The sequence below is a fragment of the Mycteria americana genome, chromosome 1, assembly GCF_035582795.1.
Source record: "Mycteria americana isolate JAX WOST 10 ecotype Jacksonville Zoo and Gardens chromosome 1, USCA_MyAme_1.0, whole genome shotgun sequence".
NCBI classification, from domain to species: Eukaryota; Metazoa; Chordata; class Aves; order Ciconiiformes; family Ciconiidae; genus Mycteria; species Mycteria americana.
In genome coordinates this window covers 152,750,053-152,769,779 of record NC_134365.1, presented here as the reverse complement: position 1 = coordinate 152,769,779, position 19,727 = coordinate 152,750,053, and the positions used below count along the sequence as shown (strand labels likewise).

General features: G+C 40.4%; 1 protein-coding gene across 3 annotated transcripts in view; it reads left to right on the top strand.

Moving 5' to 3' along the window:
* Positions 1-19,727, top strand: part of FHL2 (four and a half LIM domains 2) — a 28,005-nt gene extending 8,278 nt beyond the window's left edge. Inside the window, exons 2-7 of one of the 3 annotated variants that reach the window (XM_075524844.1) lie at positions 353-451; positions 3,971-4,150; positions 12,093-12,267; positions 15,351-15,520; positions 17,147-17,333; positions 18,861-19,727. In XM_075524844.1, the coding sequence (XP_075380959.1) occupies positions 3,995-4,150; positions 12,093-12,267; positions 15,351-15,520; positions 17,147-17,333; positions 18,861-19,012 (840 nt within the window). In that variant the 5' untranslated portion in view covers positions 353-451; positions 3,971-3,994 and the 3' untranslated portion in view covers positions 19,013-19,727. The remainder of the gene's footprint in view (positions 1-352; positions 452-3,970; positions 4,151-12,092; positions 12,268-15,350; positions 15,521-17,146; positions 17,334-18,860) is intronic. The other 2 variants (XM_075524834.1, XM_075524853.1) reach the window with 2 other exon arrangements.

The following is a 19,727-nucleotide window of genomic DNA, read 5'->3' as shown; positions in this document are numbered from 1 at the left end:
TGTAAGACAACAGTGAAGTGATTTGTTTGACATTCCTACTAATTCTTCAGTAGATAGGTCTTGTGATTACATTTAATTTCTTCTCTCCAGAGAAGAAAAAAGCTGTCAAATATCTTCAAAATATCACATAGTAGATCGTGAGATCCAATCCAAGGCCCAGATCTAAACAGCCTGGAATTTGGGATGCTTCACCCTGACTTCCAGCTTTCTGAATGAAACCACATGAACTTGAATTCCTAACTTCGAGAGATACTGGATCTCAAATTAGTGCCAGATCCAATAAAAGGTCCACGCAACTAAAACCAAAATGCAGATCTTGGAAACTTTCCTTTCTTGTCTTTTAATTTCTCAGATCTCCGGAGCTGTGCCTCGAACCCCATCCAGAGCTACCCCTTCAGTGTCTTCATAGAGCAGAGTTCACCCCTAAATCTGTTCGGGACATAGAAATCAGGTCTGCCTCTCCCTGCTCAGGGCAATGGGGACAATCTGCTGTGACAATCTTAGAGCACATTTAACAAAACTAGATCCCTTTCAGGATAGGGAGAAAAATGCCCAGGTATTTTCTAAAATAGTGGCAGTGACTATTCTATTAAATAATGCTTGCCTCTGCTCCTGTGAAGAGCACCCAGAAAATAATACAGCACTCAAGAAGAAACCTCCTGTGACCAAGAGACTGGAACATCCACCTCTGAGTCCTTCTTCCAGTCACAAACCACTTCTATATTTTACATTTATCAGCTTTGGATGAAGGATAGAAATGGTATAAACCTGTAAAGGAATCACACTTTATGGTTTTTGCTTTTACACATCTTGACTGCAGAGAAATTTTTCACTCTTCAGTATCACACATCTACTTCTAATTCAGGGCTAGAAAGAACTAATTCTGAAGAAAGGTGAAAAATGCAAGTTCATAAATGGTTCCTGCTCACACTTTAACTTAGTAATAATGCAAATTAACTGTGCAACCAAATCCTGTCATTTGGAAAAAAGGTCTAATAAAACCTGGTAAAAAGTACAGATTTCTGTCCTAAATGCAGACTATTTGGACAAAACTATCACTCCTCTCAGACTCAGTCATACATACACACACCAGTTTATACTGGTCTGACTCCATTCATTTTGCTGAAATTACTCCTTGAAGGAAATTAAGTCCTCTCTAGTTCTGTCATGGGAAAGTACAAACGTTTGATGTAGGCTGGGGGTGTAAACAGGCTCAAAACAGAGGGGAAAATAAATCCACCATCACCTTTTAAACGTTGTGGCAAAGACTGCACCTCCGCTTCCAGAGGAGACTAACTTGCTGGGAGCAGTTATGAAGGAAAGGTCACTCTGTACCGGCCCTGTTCTCCTCCCTGACACTTTCATTGCTAGCCACTGCTGTTGGAGATGGGCTAGAGGGGGCTAGAAGTCATTGCGCTTCTCTCTCCAGCGTAAGTCTTCTTACTTTCTGACTTTTTGTTATCAGTCCCTATGGTCCTCTTCACACCTTAAGGACCAAGAGCACCTAGCATACTCCTAGCTCCCCTTTGGGATAAGAAAGTTAATTAGTTCCTAGAGCATCAGTAGGGTCAAAGCAGCGGGACAGCAGTCCTTCTGGGTTGTTAGTAGCACAGACGACCAGCTGTCAGGATTTTTCTTCCAAGCACATTTTGGGGTTTGGTAGTTTGTTTCTCTTTCTTCCTTAGTAGTCACCTGGAGTTCAAAGGACTTCCCAGCAGCTAAGCCATCACCTACCTACTTCGCACATATAAAAGCACTCGCCCCTTAGTCTGTGCTAGTCACACAATTCAGCAGTTGACCCAACATTAAAAAAAAAAAAAGAAAAAAAAAAGCTTTCTAGCTATCAAAACAAACTTTGCCCATTCAGGCTGCCCTAAAACCTTAATCAAACCCCAGCTATGGGGAATAAAAGATAATAATAAAAACTGAAATCCTGGAGGAGAACTCAGGATTTCAGAATGTCCTAAGGGTGACTCCCACAGCCAGAAAGAGAGGACAAACTCCAGAATCAAGCAACCTGTGCCAAGAACACTAAGCAAGTAACAACTTTTTGTTTAAAACTGAGAGCTGAAGTTGGCAAAAGGACTGCAGCTGCTGTAAATGTCACTTGTGTGTGAAAGACAGAGGTAGCCACTTAAGCCATTAGTACCCAAAACTTTTAAGGCTTTATAGTTCAAATGTGGCTTAAAGAGGAGATGAGGCCTGGCAGGCAGTGAAGATCATGCAGTCCAGGTGGAATGTGCTTTCCGCCTGGGAAATTCCCCTTCCTAAGCAGGCAGCTATGCCCTGCTCCAGCTGTAACCTCCAAACAGATTTCAGGTGCAACACACGCTGCAAGCCTCAGGTTAAGAAAGAAACTAATGACTCCAATGAAACCCAAAATAAATCATCCCAGGCAATAATGAACATTCATGCAAGTAATCAAAGGCATTTGTGTCATCGTTGCTTGTGCATGCATCCAGAAAATGATGGAGACATAACAAGACCTGAGGAACAACCAGCAGTTGTCTCTAATTCAGACAAGCTGATACATCGTTTGCAGTTTCTTCTACTTTCTTTTCCCCTTTCATAACCTTTGTTTGACATTTGCCTGAACCAGGGCAGCTAGCTCCCATTTATGTCCCAGTACGCTACAGCTGTTGGATAATTCATTCAACTGCATCAGAGAAAAATCAGATATACAATTACTGACCCCACATCTCCTGCTGTTAACACTGCCCATAGTCCTATGCATGAGGAGAGATGGTGGGTTGGTGTCCCACTGCAGGGCAATGATTGCCAGGCATTGGCTCACTGAGAATGTAGAAAAGGAATCACAGAATCACAGAATCACAGAATCGTATAGGTTGGAAAAGACCTTTAAGATCATCGAGTCCAACCGTAAACCTAGCACTGCCAAGACCACCACTACACCATGTCCCTAAGCACCTCATCCAAATGTCCTTTAAATACCTCCAGGGATGGCGACTCAACCACTTCCCTGGGCAGCCTGTTCCAATGCTTGATAACCCTTTCAGTGAAGAAAAATTTCCTAATATCCAGTCTAAACCTCCCCTGGCGCAACTGGAGGCCATTTCCTCTCGTCCTATCACTTGTTACCTGGGAGAAGAGACCGACACCCACGTCTCTACAACCTCCTTTCAGGCAGTTGTAGAGAGCGATAAGGTCTCCCCTCAGCCTCCTTTTCTCCAGGCTAAACAACCCCAGCTCCCTCAGCCGCTCCTCATCAGACTTGTGCTCCAGACCCTTCACCAGCTTCGTTGCCCTTCTCTGGACACGCTCCAGCACCTCAATGTCTCTCTTGTAGTGAGGGGCCCAAAACTGAACACAGTATTCGAGGTGCGGCCTCACCAGTGCTGAGTACAGGGGCACGATCACTTCCCTAGTCCTGCTGGCCACACTATTTTTGATACAAGCCAGGATGCCATTGGCTTTCTTGGCCACCTGGGCACACTGCTGGCTCATATTCAGGTGGCTGTAGGAGCAGAAGCACGCAACAGCGGTGCCCAATAGCCTGTGCATGACTAAAGTCTACCAGCAATGCAAACCTTTGTCTTGCCTTATGCAGGAGATGTTGCTCCTTCTGCAGATTAGCTATCTCATCCTCCTAATGTATTTGGCTCCCTCCATCCCCTACAGAGACAGCTTCTTGCTTTGGACCTATTGGTCAAATCCCATTCACAAATCCCATGTGAATTCTTCAAACTCAGGATTTACTCCTCTCGCTCGTCTCTAACACTAGCCCTGGTCAAAGATGGGTCAGTGGATGGCTAAAGTAGATGGACTATTGTCATTACCCAGCACTGCAAAATTTATAGTCCAGTTTCTTCCTATCGTGTTCATTTATCTGACTGAAAGTTGAATTAAAATTGAGGTACAATGTGATAAACCGGAATTGATAAACCTTTACTGGGGGATTGAGTCAAGTGTAGCTCAGTCTGACAAGTGCCTGTTTCTGTCTTCGTGACAGGATAGCTGGACTCCGGACACCAACATGACTGAACGCTTTGACTGCCACTACTGCAAAGAGTCCCTGTTTGGTAAGAAGTACATCCTCAGGGAGGACAGCCCCTACTGTGTGAAATGCTACGAAAACCTTTATTCCAACACCTGCGAGGAATGCAAAAAACCTATTGGCGCTGACTGCAAGGTATGCCAGATCTGTGTCTTGTTACAAAAATCTTGACAGAGTAGCCTGGACACATAGCTCTGAGACACGGTGCTATGACCTGGAAGGATCCAGCTTAACAGCTGCCTAGGGGTTTCTTTTGGTGGGAGAGCATGCTTTCTGGACCCCTGTATCTGCTTTTCACCACTTCACTTGGCAAACCTTTCTTTACCAGGCATGTTAATAGAAATGGAAGAACGCTCCTTTCTTCCCGTAAGGCACAGGGTGATCTGATGATCTGATGTTAGAAAGTATCTCTAACTCATTAGGACAGTCCAACTGTCCTTGGGGCCAGCTGGGATCTGGAAAGGTGGCAGAAGCTGATTTTGCCTACCTTTGGGTCAGAGGAAGCTAAGCCACTGCTGGCTTTGCAGTGACCACAATTCAGTTGTCATCAAGAGACAAGACACGCTCAAGAAAAGCTGCCAACTCATGGACCACAAAAATCTGGCTAATGCTGACCTAAGTAATAAGTCAGTTAGAACACAGTTAGAATAATTAGACTTTTAAATACAGAATGATGATAGTGGAGTCTAACTAAAGATTGGAAAGGACAGAGCAGAGGCCTCGCTTGCTTGAGCTATGCACTGCTACACCACATAGAAACACCCACCTGGTACAAATAAGGTGTGACCACCTGCATTTCTTTTAAATTAACCAAACCAACTGGAGTTCATGCCAGTTTTACCCTGACTGAATGAAGACAGATGATATTTGAGCCACCCAGTGAAGCATCTATTGAACTGCTACAGACAGACTTCATGCAGTATACATCCTCCTTGCACAAAATTGACCCGTTCAAAGTTGGCTAAGAGTTCCACTGACAGAGCGGGTTTGCACTAGACCAGCAATTTGCATTGCGTGGCCATAGGATTCTTGACTGGTACGAGGAGGTCTGATGTTTGATTTCCTACATTGCTGATCCATACCTCTAGAAGCACCCATTAGTCCCTGTTACTGATACTACCACTCTGTCACTAGTTCAGAGATATAAAAACATATGCTTACTCAGATTGGGAAAAATAAATGTGTCACATCTTCCAAATTGATCTATCCCACCTTCTTGGCAAATCAGTAGGAAAGCCCCTTTCAGAAGCCTTAAAAAGGTGAGAATGTTTCACTGTCATGACAGGGAACTGGCAATAATCTGTAAGAGGGTATAAAACTGCCAGCTTTCCTACAGCTCATAAATATTCAGATTAGAGAAGAGATAGAGCTGGCCTGACCTGAAAAATCAAAATATTTCTGCCCTATTCCAGAATGTGCTTTCGTTTTAAGGTCTCTTTCTAATCCCCTGAGAAGATATTTCCATGTGTTGATATTTAAGAATTTAAAAACTTGGACCAGCTTCAACAAATCTCGGACAAAGTATTCAGGAATTAATCAGGCTGAACTTTTCAACCCAGATTTATGGATTTAGGGAGTGTGGGTGTTATTCGATATACTGCTCTTCTGTACTTTTAAGCAAGACACTCCAATAGCAGATGGGAAAAAAAAGCCCCTGTTGTCTGCAATATAAGAGTATTTTATATATGTAAAGAACCAGAACTATATGTGGAAAACACAACTATGAGATAGTAAATAAAGATTTCTTAAAGAGCTATAAAGTGTACCAGAAACAAATGTGTCCTTTTTTGTTTCTGTGACTGCTGTTTGTGCCTGTCCATGCTTTATGCTGCAGCTTTTGAACCTGTTGACCAATTCTAACCAGAAGGATAGAAGTTGCAAACTTAAATTCCTACAAGTTTTCTGAAAAAAACATGTGGTTGGGTAGAAAAAGAGATCCTATTAATGTTCCCACTGAGAGGAAAACTAGAGTAGTTTTCCAATGACAGTAATAGACACTAGAGAATACATTTGAGAGCGCCCTTATAAGTGCCTCAGCCACAAGGTAAGTTCAGTCGAAGCTTGTGCACTGTATGACTGAGCATAATTCAGCCATGAAACACAAAGCCACAAAAAATGATGCTTCTGCTCCTCATTAAACTGCATATATATATAGGTATACAAACACATAAGAAATATAGACATACACAAGACATATATGTATGTATTTTTATAGATGTCTTTTTACACATTGCGTTTGCGTTTTCCCCTGAGCAAAGAAGATAAAATGTACTGTGTTTGGGAATAAAACCAGTATGTTTACTGCATTTACTAAATGGACTCCATATTTATTTGTATGTTCTGACATAGCCTTTACACAGCTGTAAAATTTGGAACTAAAACCTAATGGAGTGACAGCATTATCAGAAAGGGTCACATCCGGGCCTCTGCATCTGGGAGGGGCACCCACCCTCACATCCACATTACAACCTGAAAAGCTCCATGTAGCTCTCACCTCAGATCCTCCTTTGCTAATCCCTTCTGGGCCACCGCTGTTCCTTTACACAGAGAAGTGCTGAATTGAGAACCCAGGTGCAGCTGAGATGTTCTTATTTTCACCCTGCGAAGAACTCCCTTCTTGAGGATGGCTGTATAGTTAGCCTATGGATGTTTCTTAGGACTTGCAAAACATGAGACTAAAGATTAAGATTGGGAGCTCCTGATTCCTGAAGAGTGCAAAGCAAGAATTAGCTTTGATAGCATCTCAAATGCTTGTTTGTCTGGGTGAAAATTACTGTACAAAAACAAAGTACACCAAAGTAAAACAGGCATTGACAAGAGGACAGCCGGCTCTCCGTCTCTGACACTACTGCAGTCTGTCAGCACTGGTGCATAGCATCATCTCACCTGAGCTGAACTTAAGCCTGCTCAGACACTGGTAATACTCCAACTTTGACAGCACTGGGCTCTGAGAGGGTCAAACTGATGCCAGGTTTTCACCTTGTGTTTTAGCTATGGCACAGAGAGCCCATAAGACAACTATCCTGAAGACAAGCTTTCTTTGAATTCAGATCAGGAGAGAATTTGCTTCACTATTTTTCAATCTTCCTATGGTAATTTACGGGTCACTGTGAATGCAACTGAGTAATAACTAATTTGCTCTTTCTTTTGAACGCTTTTTTTTTTGCATTATAAAAGCCCTGAATGATAACATGTGTCTGAATGACTTTGGACTTAGGCCATTTCATTAACTGTAAACAATTCTAGCTGATGTTTATGAAACTTTCACGGACAGATTAGAAGCGTCATATACTGAGTGGTAGGAGGCACTGGCAGGCAGTAGAAAAACACGGTGCCATTTCTCTCGCAGCTATTACACGTTATCCATATGCCAACAGGTTCTAACAGAAATTTATTCTTTCTAAAAAGAATTGGCATTTCATTGCCTATGTCCCTGGTGAACGCTCACCACACCTACAGTTTCACGCTTCTTTCTGGAAATCCATCCATTATGTTTTCATTTGCTTAACTGCTGAAATGTGACTTTTGGTTGATTTTTCTTTTTTAATAGTTTCCTTGCAGACCCTATGGCACAGAAACCATCACAAATACAGGAAATACCTACAGTAATCCAGCGTTTAATGCAGTCCACAAGTTGGCCTTGGCAGGCAGGAGGGGGTGAAAACTCTCTGCAAAATGTGAGAATGAAATTAAAAGTGGATCGTGAGATAAAGCTACTGTGTCAGCACACAGGCCAAAAATTCATCAGAAGGGTCGGTCTTACACTCAAAATAAACAACAAAAAAAGCCTCTAGTAATGTGGACCAGGAAAGGGAGAAAATATTTGTTTTTCAAATTTTTAATGTTTAAGCCTCGTCCTGGGTTGCAACACTTTTTCAGTGCATTACTGAACATCAGACTAGTTGTTGTGAAGCGGAATGGTGAAAGAGGCAGATACTTTTGTCTCTTCTCATATCCCTAAGATGCTGGGTTCAGCACAATATCATTTATTTTTACCTTTTCTAAACATGCTTTTGATAGAGAAGTACCAGTCTAACATATTTGTTTTGCTACAGGATGTACACGGCTAAAATCTGTACAGCATTTTGTTGTCGTAGCCCATTTCCTCTGCTCAACCTCCTGAAAAGAGCATTGCAGCAAGCAAAAAAGTCTGATGTAGTCTTCATTCGTGAACAAACATACAGTTACTCTTCTGGTAACAATCTCTCTAATCTTAATCTTCCTGTTGGGTCCCTGTGGAAAGCCAGTTCAGGAGAAAAGGTGATACAAAATGGCTTAAGTTTACTTAGACTTATAAAGCCAGAGTAGAAGACAACACAGTTGCAGGATATGAGGAGGCTATGCTTAACCCACTCAGCTGGTAACTCTAGTCTTGGGGCCCTTCTAGTTCAAAAAACAAAAGTCACCAGCAATCCCATCCTAGAGGCCAATAACCCATGCTGGATCAAAACTACACAGAACTATGGAGGAGCTATAAAATGTGATTTTGCCAATGTTAAAAACAGTCATCTTGACAAAGTTTTCTTTGGGGATGACATCATGAAAATAAGTGAAAAGAAAATTGTTTGAAAAGCACTTAATGGCTTTTCAAAACCATAAGTTTCAAACCCATTTGGGTTTGGGGATGACTCTAAAGTTTTGGAGAGAAATAGGATCTGCATTAAGTTCTGCTTGCACCATATTCTTGCAGTCGGTCTTCTGAGTGTGTACAAAGGACCTCCACTTGGCCCACTCTCTGACATGTGATTGAGAAACATCCACCATTCGTTTGGTTGTCCCAAGTAACACCGAGCTGAAACTTTCAGCTGAGGCTGATGCTCAGATCAGGCTGAGAAAAGCACCCATTCAAATTTGAGTAGTTTCAGGTTTTGCTAATCTGGTTACTTTTTATCTTCAAATGAAACCACATAAGGGAAGGATTACTTTCCATGTTCAGAAGAAATGCAACTGAATGAAGGGTTAAATATTTCTCCCTGCAAATTCTGCTGCAGGATTTATCGCAGCTCCGCAGAGACAGGCATTGCCCTCCTCCCCTTCTCTTTTCACTAGTAGCACATCTGGAACTGGTCTGGTGCTCTCTGCACTTCAGCTGCAAAGCACTCGTACAGGACAGACCATGTCCGTGAGCACCTGTGTGCATGCATCTCTATATATGTAAACCCTGTTCCACTTCTCAAATTTCAATCTATGGTTATTCTTCAGTCTCTTATCTGTTTTTATGTGTGCTTTATCTAACAAGAACACGTAGCTGTCAGTTTTCATAGATAGATGCACAGATCGATCGCAAAAAGAGTCATTCTCCAGATTTCTGTTAGGCAACATCGGAATATGCATTTAAAACTACAGTTAAAATACGTAGCACCAGGGACTCATTTCCCTCAGGCTGCATAAAGCAGCTGAGAAGTCATGCTCATCAATATTTTAAGGATACACTCCAGTTCTGAATCCACAATGATAATTTTCTTTATTACTTCTTCCTGGAAATCCATGCAATAGACAGGAATTAGTTGTGTATCACTTGAACCTTCTGCTGGAACAGATTTATTTGGGTTACAATCAGCTAGTGTAAACTAGAGCTGACATGCCTAGAGTAAACCTAATGCTCTTTCAGCTTAACTGAGGGCCAGCCTAACAGTCAGGCAAGCTTGAAGTCAGTTTTGCAGATGCATCTTCTCCAGTGTCAAATCTGTTCCAGATCAGTACAGCCACAGCTTATGTACAAGCCAAAGAATCCAGTTAGATGTACCACACACTGAAGCTGAAGGAGACCAAACCTGATTCCTGGTGACTTTATTACACTGACCTAAGAACAATCACGATGCAGAAACGGTTTCATCAGTACCTTGGACTTCCTTGCTTTGGATGTGACAGATTCAGAGAAAGAAAGCAATATCCATTTCATCGGCCTACTATTCTGCTGCAAGCATGTCAAAGCCAGACATCTTAGACTCCCTCTACATTTGATGACAATATCTGTTATAATCATCCAAGGTAGCTACAGATTATTCAAGTCAGTCTGTATCTTGGGTACTTTGGGTTGTAGCTGCGCTTCATCGCTTTGCCATGATGAAATATCTGCTACTTTCACCTACCTAGCTAGTGTCTATGCAAGCTGCCATCATAACTGACTCAAGGATCAAACCTTTCATCATTGACACCTAATCCTTGTCTTCATTGCTCCTCTTCTAAAAGGCACGCACCTTCTCCAGGGTATAATTGTATTAATAAAACAAGGCAGAACAAAAGCAGATAACAGCATATGAATTTTGGCAATAAAAAATAGCTTGCGGAATATTGCAAAAAGAGGAGGAAGGCATCAAGGGGGAAAGAGACAAGAGAAAGGAAAACAGATGTGTTGTCATTCTGTTTTCTAGCAGGCAAATTTCACATTTTGGAAAACTCTGTTGGCTGTATGTTGTATTTTTCTGTTGAAAATCTTATTCCCCTCTGAGATCAGATTTAGGCTATTCAACTTCATTTAGAGAGAAACAAATGTAAATAACTTCCAAAGAACGTTTTTTTTCATTTTGCTATTAGAAAAGATTAAAATTTTACAGTCAGAAATTTGGGTTGTTTCAAAAGAAGTTAGCTGAAATGAATAGACAAGCTGAATAAACAACTGTCTGAAGGCTGTAAAGTAGGAGGCTTACATATTCTATCGCAGAGTGCAACCTGCGAGATGAAAGACACATTGGGTACCAATTGTTACTCACAGGGATTTAAGAAATTTAGGGGAGTAGCGCAGATGTCCAAACAAAAAGTCTTTATCGCATGGTCAAATTCTGATTGAAGTTACTATAGTTTAACAAGCTACCGTGCATCAGCTGAGCTAGGCAAAACTATTTCAGTGTTTCCTGTTAGCTATTTATGAGAACAAGGCTCCCGCAGACATAACGTGTGGTTATTTCAGGTTAACCTGAATCCACAGTATCTTTTGTTTGCTCTGGGCTAAGATTGCACATTTGGAGTTACCTGTGACTGTACTGGCTGACGTAGAGCAGCTTAGGCCAGATTATGTTTGAACACTCCACGATGCTTCCATTTACACAATTAAAAAATCTGATATTCTACAACTCATTCTTTTCCTTCAGTTAACCATAGCAATTCAGTGCTTCTAATTAATACATAGTGGATCTTGAGCTAGAACCTGAGAAGTTATTTCTGCTGAATGTTTATACTCCCCATTCATGGCAATACTAGTCCCGCACACTCCCACCTCAAACTGAAGCCTATATATTTTGGGGTAGACATCCTTTCTTGTAATGATCTAAGCTCCATTTTGTTTGAAGTCCAAAGACACTGTTCAAGTGTTACATCATTAGGCCACCTTAATTTAAATTTTAAAAGGCACCATCCATCCCTTTAGGTCACAATTTTTAGAAGGACCTTTTTTTTAAAATAATAGAAGTACCATGGTGGAGACTATTTTAAATACTTAGGTGCCCATGCTAATCCCTTGGCCAGAGCATTCTGCATCACTGGCTGCAGGTACAATGTGATCTCTCATCTTCCAGTCTGATCCACATTTGAAACATAGGTAAACCAAAGCACAAGAGTCAGTAAAAAGTAGTTGCAGTGAAAAAAAAAAAAAAAGGAACAGAGATCAGACCAATTCCACCCTTGGTGTAAATCTGTTGAACTGAATAAATACCAGAAAGTAATTGGGAAAAGGATTTCTGTCCAGCAATGAACGGCTATGAAATGACCTAGAAATCAGCAATAGCTAAGATAAATAGGGGAAGTCTATTATACCTATAAGGTTAACAAGTTTTAATCTGACTCAAAAATGGGGCTTTATTCTCAAATGAAATACTTAAATGAAACTAGTTGTTCCTCTGCCACATACAAAAAATGAAGGTTACCTTGAACTGAAAAAGGGTCGATAGTTGCCATGAGCTCTTTCTTGGTTATCATAGCAAAATAAGTTCACCTTCATCAGAACATTTTGTTTTCTTGAGCTGTGCAAATTAGCCTCAGTTCCTGGCTGTGGTTCAGATTTGGACATGTTTGCATTCTCTAAGCTTCCAGTTGTGCAAACTATTCATTCCACTTACTCTGTGGTTTTGGATTTCTGCAGGATCTGTCTTACAAGGACCGCCACTGGCATGAAACCTGCTTCCACTGCTTCCAGTGCAAGAATTCATTGGTGGACAAACCTTTTGCTGCAAAAGAGGAACATCTACTTTGTACTGATTGCTACTCCAATGAATACTCTTCCAAATGTAATGAGTGCAAGAAGACTATTATGCCAGGTTAGGATGGTCCCTTTTTGGAGTAAGAAAAGATTAGGCTAAATATTAAGCCCAAACTCAGCAACATTTGTGACAAATATTTTTCCTTTACTATCTCTGCTAAGCCATGGTGAACTTTGTAAAATACAGTTGATGGTGCATTCTAAGTCATTTCCATGACCAGAACACATAATTTTCATAATGGATCATCATAGAACTGTTACTCACCTGAAGCAGATTACTCTTGAAAATTAGTATTTATTTCATTTAGCATTTTTATTAATGGGATTTATAATTTTCTAGAGCAGTACATTAAAAGGCTTTTGATGGCTAGACAACTAAAATTGATCTTTCTGTCCAATCCCAAATTTGTACTCTGTCTTGATTGGCTTCCACTGCTTGAAGAGGAGAAGCAGCTTGCAAATTTAACAGCTTACTTAATTCACGAGTTAGCTTTTTATGTAATTACTCTAAATTTAGCTTCTCCCATAAAAATTAAAAATTGGTCAAAGTGCCTCTAAGGTCTTTCTTGAGCACAAAGATATGAAGAAACAGGAAAGCTATTTTCTTTTTCAACATGAAACATGAGGTTATAGTAATAGATTGCTAAAACCTCATCTTCTCATGTCAATACTATAGCATTCTGTGATGATCTGAGGGCTTAAAGTGGAAGGAATATTGATCCAGAAATAAAATATTAACAGGCAATTTGAAGAATCCACATACGTGCTCCATAACGATTACTACTTAATTTTTCCAGTAAAATTTTTCCTTGGCTGGTTCTGACATTGGTCATCTTAGACAAAAGCCGAAAACCACAACATTGTGCACCTAAGGTGTAAAAATGAGGGCTTGATGATGAAATAGGATGTATAAATAGAAACAACAACGATATTGAAAAGCAGATGGCCCTACCCATTCATGATTGAGTTTAGGCATCTCCTTCTATTATTCCATGTGCACCTGTTTTTACCAATACAGCACTAACAACTGACATGTTTGGGAATAGCCAGTGCTAGTTTTAAAGCTGGAACTACATATGTGTATACATTTTTAAGATTGTTCATCAAATTCACCCCCGTGGTCAGTGAGCTTATTTACTGAGTGGATCTCTTTTTGCCTATTATGCCAGCTATAGATTGGTAAGTAGTAATGGAGGCTGGATTCAGCCAGTCAGAGAATCCCTTCTTCTCTTATAATCTGAAACAGAAGAAATCCATTTTTATGAAGCTTTACAACCACCAACTGGTCTTTGGCTGCTTACGCAAGGTAGCCGTGATGTCGCCACATTCACAGAGCAGTACACCCAGCGTGTATTTTCTGCTTACGCAGCACACCATGTTAGTACAGGAGCTACACCAGAGCACTATGATCACCAGCTGAAGCATAATTCATTTTGAAAGAACCAGCAAGTGGTTGGATACCCTTTATGGAGACTGTTAATGCTACACTTGCCCTTTGCTTTGCTCCACTAAATGTACAATTTAGATTTAATAAAGCATAATCATGACATGCCCATTAAATACTAAAGTAATTACAAGCTTGATCTTTCAGTCCTTCTGCAAACTAAACTCCCACTGACTTCAGCCTAGCAGCTAACAAACAGGGATCCCCCTGCCTTGAGTTTCAGTGACAACACAATCCCAAAGAGAGAAGAGCTAAAAATGTGAAAATAAAATTCTAGACTATTCAAAAAAAGTATCCACATCTCCTTTTTCCAGAACATCATTCCTTCAACGACTGATTTAGTTACTCCTTGGTATGATATAGAAAGTTACCAGCACAGAGAGGGCATAATTCTTAAAAGGTGTCCGTTAATAAAACGGATCAGAAATATTCAAGCATGTAAGCATCAGGCAGAAAGATAATTAACAGTTGACTTATTACACTCCTGCAAGTCAATTCTTTAAAAAAAAAAAATATCCTGAAGTATGCCTCTGGGCAGAATTTAATGAGACGAAAAAAGAAAAAGAAGAAAAATATGCAACTAGTAAACAAAGAGGAATTAATGCTTGAGAAGGGAAAAAATGGTAAAACTTCACCCTCCAGTAATGGGGGTGGGGAGAGTTGGCATCAAAGGAGTTAGTGTGCTGCTTCATCATTAGCCAACGTGATCAGCTTGTCAGTCTTCCAAGCACTTGACATCATGTTTGTTGCTACAGGCTTCAAGAGTAATGCAGAACTGTAGGAGCATCATTTATTTGTTTGCCCTTCTGGCCAGTATCAAATATTCTGACTCAAACTGGTACATAGGAAATTATATATTGTGCAAAGAAATTTGTCCATATAATAGGGCACCTCCAATTTCCTGGAAGGGCTGAGTCCCCCTGCCATACAGTGGACTGAATCTGCAAAGTACAGTATCCATACCCTACAACTTCATTCTAGACAAGTACATTTAGCTCCTAACTACCATACCACTTCGCTGCTTTTCAGTAAAGGATTGTTTAAAGATTTTTTCTTCCTTTCACATTGCAACTATGATTTAAATACAGCTGAAGACAGAGAGAAAGCTTCTTTCTTACTGAAAGTTTCAAGAGGCAGAAAAACATTTAGGATAGGTGTTGCAGAGCTGGAGGACAGGAACAAGTCCCCAGAGCAGATATGAAATAATCCTTTGTCTCAGACAGTGACTATACATTATTGGGAAAGGGAGGCAAGAAGCTTGCCAGGAATTAACCAGGTATCTTGCAGCTGTCTGAAAAAGAAACAAAAGGGACTTGGAAAGAATGAAGTCAAATTTTAATGAGGAATGGCCTTACCTTCACTCAGCACTAACAGCAGCTTTTACTGGTGTCTCGCCTATTCCCCAGAATCTCCCTGTGCATTAGAATTCATTATTAACGCTAATAGTACCACCAAAAGGTGTCCTAAGCCTTCATTATTAGCAGTAAATGTTTCTCTTCTTTATAGGAGGAGAACCACTCACTCTCCAAAAACTTAAAATGGTACCCAATACCATGCAAAGCTGGTAGGAACATGAAATAGCTTCTAGCTCATAGCTGCACTGCTTATTGACTGACAGCCAGCTGTCAGGCAAACCAGAGCTACAAATTGCATCTGTCTCAGCCAGAAGTTCACTTGATGTTCTGGTCTCATTACAGGTACGCGGAAGATGGAATACAAGGGCAACAGCTGGCACGAGACCTGCTTTATCTGCTACCGCTGCCAACAGCCTATTGGGACGAAGAGTTTCATCCCTAAGGACAATCAAAACTTCTGTGTGCCCTGCTATGAAAGGCAGTTTGCCATGCAGTGCGTCCAGTGCAAGAAGGTAATGCTCTTTATTTTACTTACCGAAAACCTAAGGGATTGAAGTCCATCCCATTTTATGTCCAAGTGGGTAGAATATCTTATTTTTCTATGTGTGTTAAAAGGTTAACATCCTGCACCAGGCACAGCATTTACTACAATGAGAATTCTCTTACTCAGGGTTAAAGATCCCTTTGTATTGAAAGCATACAGAGAACACATTTTAAAAACAAAAAACCCCACCAAAACCAAAATAAAAACTCTGCAGTGGAATAACCTCATTCCAATATAACCCATCATATCGTTTGGATGAGGTGCTTAGGGACATGGTGTAGTGGTGGACTTGGTACTGTTAGGTTTACGGTTGGACTCGATGATCTGAAAGGTCTTCTCCAACCTATACGATTCTGTGATATATCATATACCTAAACATTTCAACTGGAAGGAAGATGAGCTAACACTGATCATTTTTTAATATTCTAATGAAGTTCAAGACAGAGAGATAACCTTTACACAGAGCAAATGCTGTTCCTGAAATAAACACTAGTAAACTCAATATGCTCAGGAGTACAACTTTCTAGGCTAAGGACCTTCTATTTGTGAATCTCCTAAATTCTATACACAGACACTGATAAGAATTTTAGAATTCTTTCCTAAAAAGAATCATATCATTGCTTACAGAACTAACAAATCCCAGCCCTTCCAGTCAAGCAAAGCTGCAGCCTGGTCAGACATACTAGCTGGCCAGAAACGACTGCATCTTTGCTGCTGCACAGGCAAAACAAAATAGGTAAAGGCTAAATTTTTCTTTCAGCCTTTGATCTAAAGTATACCTAATTACCTTTACTACCTCCTATCCATCCATCGATTTTCTGAAGCTTCTAAGGGTTTCGTATCTTAAAAACTCTGTCTAGAGTCCAATTTTAACCACATTTGAGAACAGGCTCAAAAACACTTGGGAAAGAGGCAAAGACACAGATGAATACACATATTAGGTAGCATGATCACATACAAGCCTGATTCCCAGGGAATCTCCCTTTAGGAAGAAAGGAAGAAAAATTAAACTGTCCAATCCTACAGCCTTCTTAGGAATACTCAAAGGATCAAAAAAAGTTCCGTTTGTCTAACATCAGGGGAGCTGTTTTTGTAGGCAACAACTTGTTGTAAGAGAAAAACCCCAAAGTCCAGAGAAGCAGAAAGCAAAGACTTCAGCTAAATTTGAAATAAAACAGTCTTTGCCGAGGAAAGTGACAGGGAATTTGACACACCTAAGGTAGTTCCTTCACCATGAAGAATGGGACAGGTGAAGGAACAGAGATGAGACGAATCCTAGCACATGCATATGAAAAGCGACATACAAAGACTAGCTTTAAAAACAAAGAGGACAATTGAGAATGAGATTATACGATACATGGAGAATAAAGAATTTTTAGTATGGGGCTTCTTTATATAAATTAGGAAATTATAATAAATCACTTGCATGCCTTTTGCAAGGTCAGCTCCAGCCAAAATTATGATTTTGCTGCTGTTAAGCCTTCTTTCCTTCCTCCCACCCGTAAAAACCTCATCACCTTTCCTCTCTACCAAATCAAGACACAAACCTGTCACCCTCAAGAAAACACTGTCTGTCTTACTTTCCATAAAACAGGCTATCACTACAGGAGGTGTTACTTACCGGGAGCAGCCGTGGCATAAGGAGTGCTTCGTTTGTACTGGATGCAAGAAGCAGTTGTCTGGACAACGCTTTACCTCCAGGGACGAGTTTGCATATTGCCTGAGCTGCTTCTGCAACCTCTACGCCAAAAAGTGTGCTGGATGCACAAACCCAATCAGCGGTAGGTCTCTCGTGGCCAGTGTCTCTAAATTTTAGGATTTTTTCAATGAACTGCTTCTAGTATTAAAAATGGTTCAATAATTCATTCTGAGTAACTTGAGAGACTCAAGACACCATACAATTAAAGATATGTGAAATTAAATACTTACGATGCCTTTCAAGTGCCTAACAAAAAGAAATGGAAGAGGCCCTTAAATCAAAGTTTCCGCCTTTTCACCTGATTTTCATGGAACATGGTGGACGCACAGTAGCAGAGCCATGCACGTAGTGGGATATGCATGTTCTGTACATCACTCCACTTGCGTTCATTAGAGGGATCACCGACCTCAGCAACGACAGTCCCTCTGCCAGCAGAAAGTGTCTAACTGGCTTGTACCTCGTGTTGTAGCACAGCGCATTTCTTCCCTGACTTTTCAGGACAGCAACTGAGAAATCACAAGGCTTTTAGATACTGCTTTCTAGTACAAAAGTACTTAAACGAGCAACTGCTTAGAGGTTTACTATGAAACACTTAGCATAAAAATGTAACCTCCTTTATGAAGTAATCAGCATTTAACAGCAAGATCCACACAGTCCAAGACTGCGAATCTGAGTTATGTCTGGACCATTTTCTCTTGTTATTGCTCTGCCCTTGTGCCTCTCCCTCACTAACATATGCTTGATTGCATAGCTCCTAAAAAAGTCAGTGCATAACACCACTGGTACTGTTTGCTGCTCGTGTGAAAGAGGCATTTCTCTTTTGAATATTGCAGTCTTTTCTATCATATGCTGTTTTTTCAAAATGTTGTTACTAAAGGCAAAACAAAACAAAAATCCCTCTCAGGTAAGAGATACACCCAACAATCTTTTCACTGACTTCCAGCTAGTCATTCCAAATGCATCAGATTCAAATTGCCTGTCATTTCTGAGGTTAAGCAAGAGATAATTAGTACTAGGAGACATTTGTCCCTTTTTGCTTTTTTCCTGTACAAGTTCAATACCCCTTATAACCTCCATAGCCTCAAACTCTTGAATGTTTTTTGCAGTTTGCTAACCTGCTTCTTTTCTTGAGGCACCCTCTTTCACAGCTATGAATCAAGTCATGACACAACCTGTCAGACTTCTTTTTTAATGATCTAAATGCATTTTTACAAAACAAAATTAATTTACTCAGATGCCATAAAACATTCTGTAAAAAACTATCAAACTTCTGTTCAGGGACAGTTGCTTTCCTTTCCTTCTGCTGTACATCGTAGTACCATCCCTTGAAAGTTCATTTCTGCCATTGTCTACCACCAGTGATAACAGTCTAGTTCACTAACTTAGCTGAAAGCAACAGAACTATTTGAGGATGAAAATATTACTTGCTACGGAATAAGGGTGGCAAAATTAGGACAAAGCAACAAATACATTTGTCACAATGGCATTTTTTCACTACTCTATGTCGGATCTCCATAGCAATCCAGGAGGGGAGTCTGAAATAGCATCCCTTGATGGCTAATGTGCTATATTCTTTTCTTGTAACAGAATGCTTTTGGTTTTCAAACAGGACTCGGAGGAACCAAGTACATCTCCTTTGAAGAACGACAGTGGCATAATGATTGCTTTAACTGTAAGAAGTGCTCTCTCTCATTAGTGGGTCGCGGCTTCCTCACGGAAAGGGATGACATCCTTTGCCCCGAATGTGGGAAGGATATTTAAAGCTCAAAATAAGAGGTGGGGAGAGGGGAGGAAAGCCGTGCTTGCAATATATAGTCTAAAATACACAGATGTTCAGAACTAGCTTTGCCACTCTGTGTTTTGCTGTACTATTAACATTACTTAACCTTTTTCTTCAAACTCTCCAAATCTGGAGGGAAACCAGCTTCAAAATCTCTAGTAGCAGTGTTGGTGTTTAAGATTTCTACAGCTAACCAAAACTAATGCAAAACCTGAGATGTAAAATCATTTGGGTGCTATTGACATAACATACTCTTTTTGGGTTTTTTTTTCCTTCCACTGAATATTCCAGTTACAAGCAAGTGATATAGTTCAAGGATTACAACGGCCACGCACAATACATTCATAAATGGATATTCAGGGTGAAACCCTCAGTCCACTGAAATCTAAGGCAAACACCATTCAATTTCAATAAGGCTGTGGTCTCGCCTCAGTGTTCTTGAGCTATGTGACTAGTGCGTGCTGTCAAGTGTGTAGAAAGACTGCGAACGTAGAGGGTGTTTCAATGCACAAGGATTTGTGCCATGCCATAAAGACATAATGATAAAACAGTTGAAGTGGGAGTGCTTCATAACACATACATATTTTATTGCATGACTAGCTGATCATTGTGTGAAGTACAAGTTCCGATTGACAGTGTCAGTATTACAGTTAGTTGACATTACACTGCACATTGTATTTTTCAAAATAAAATCAT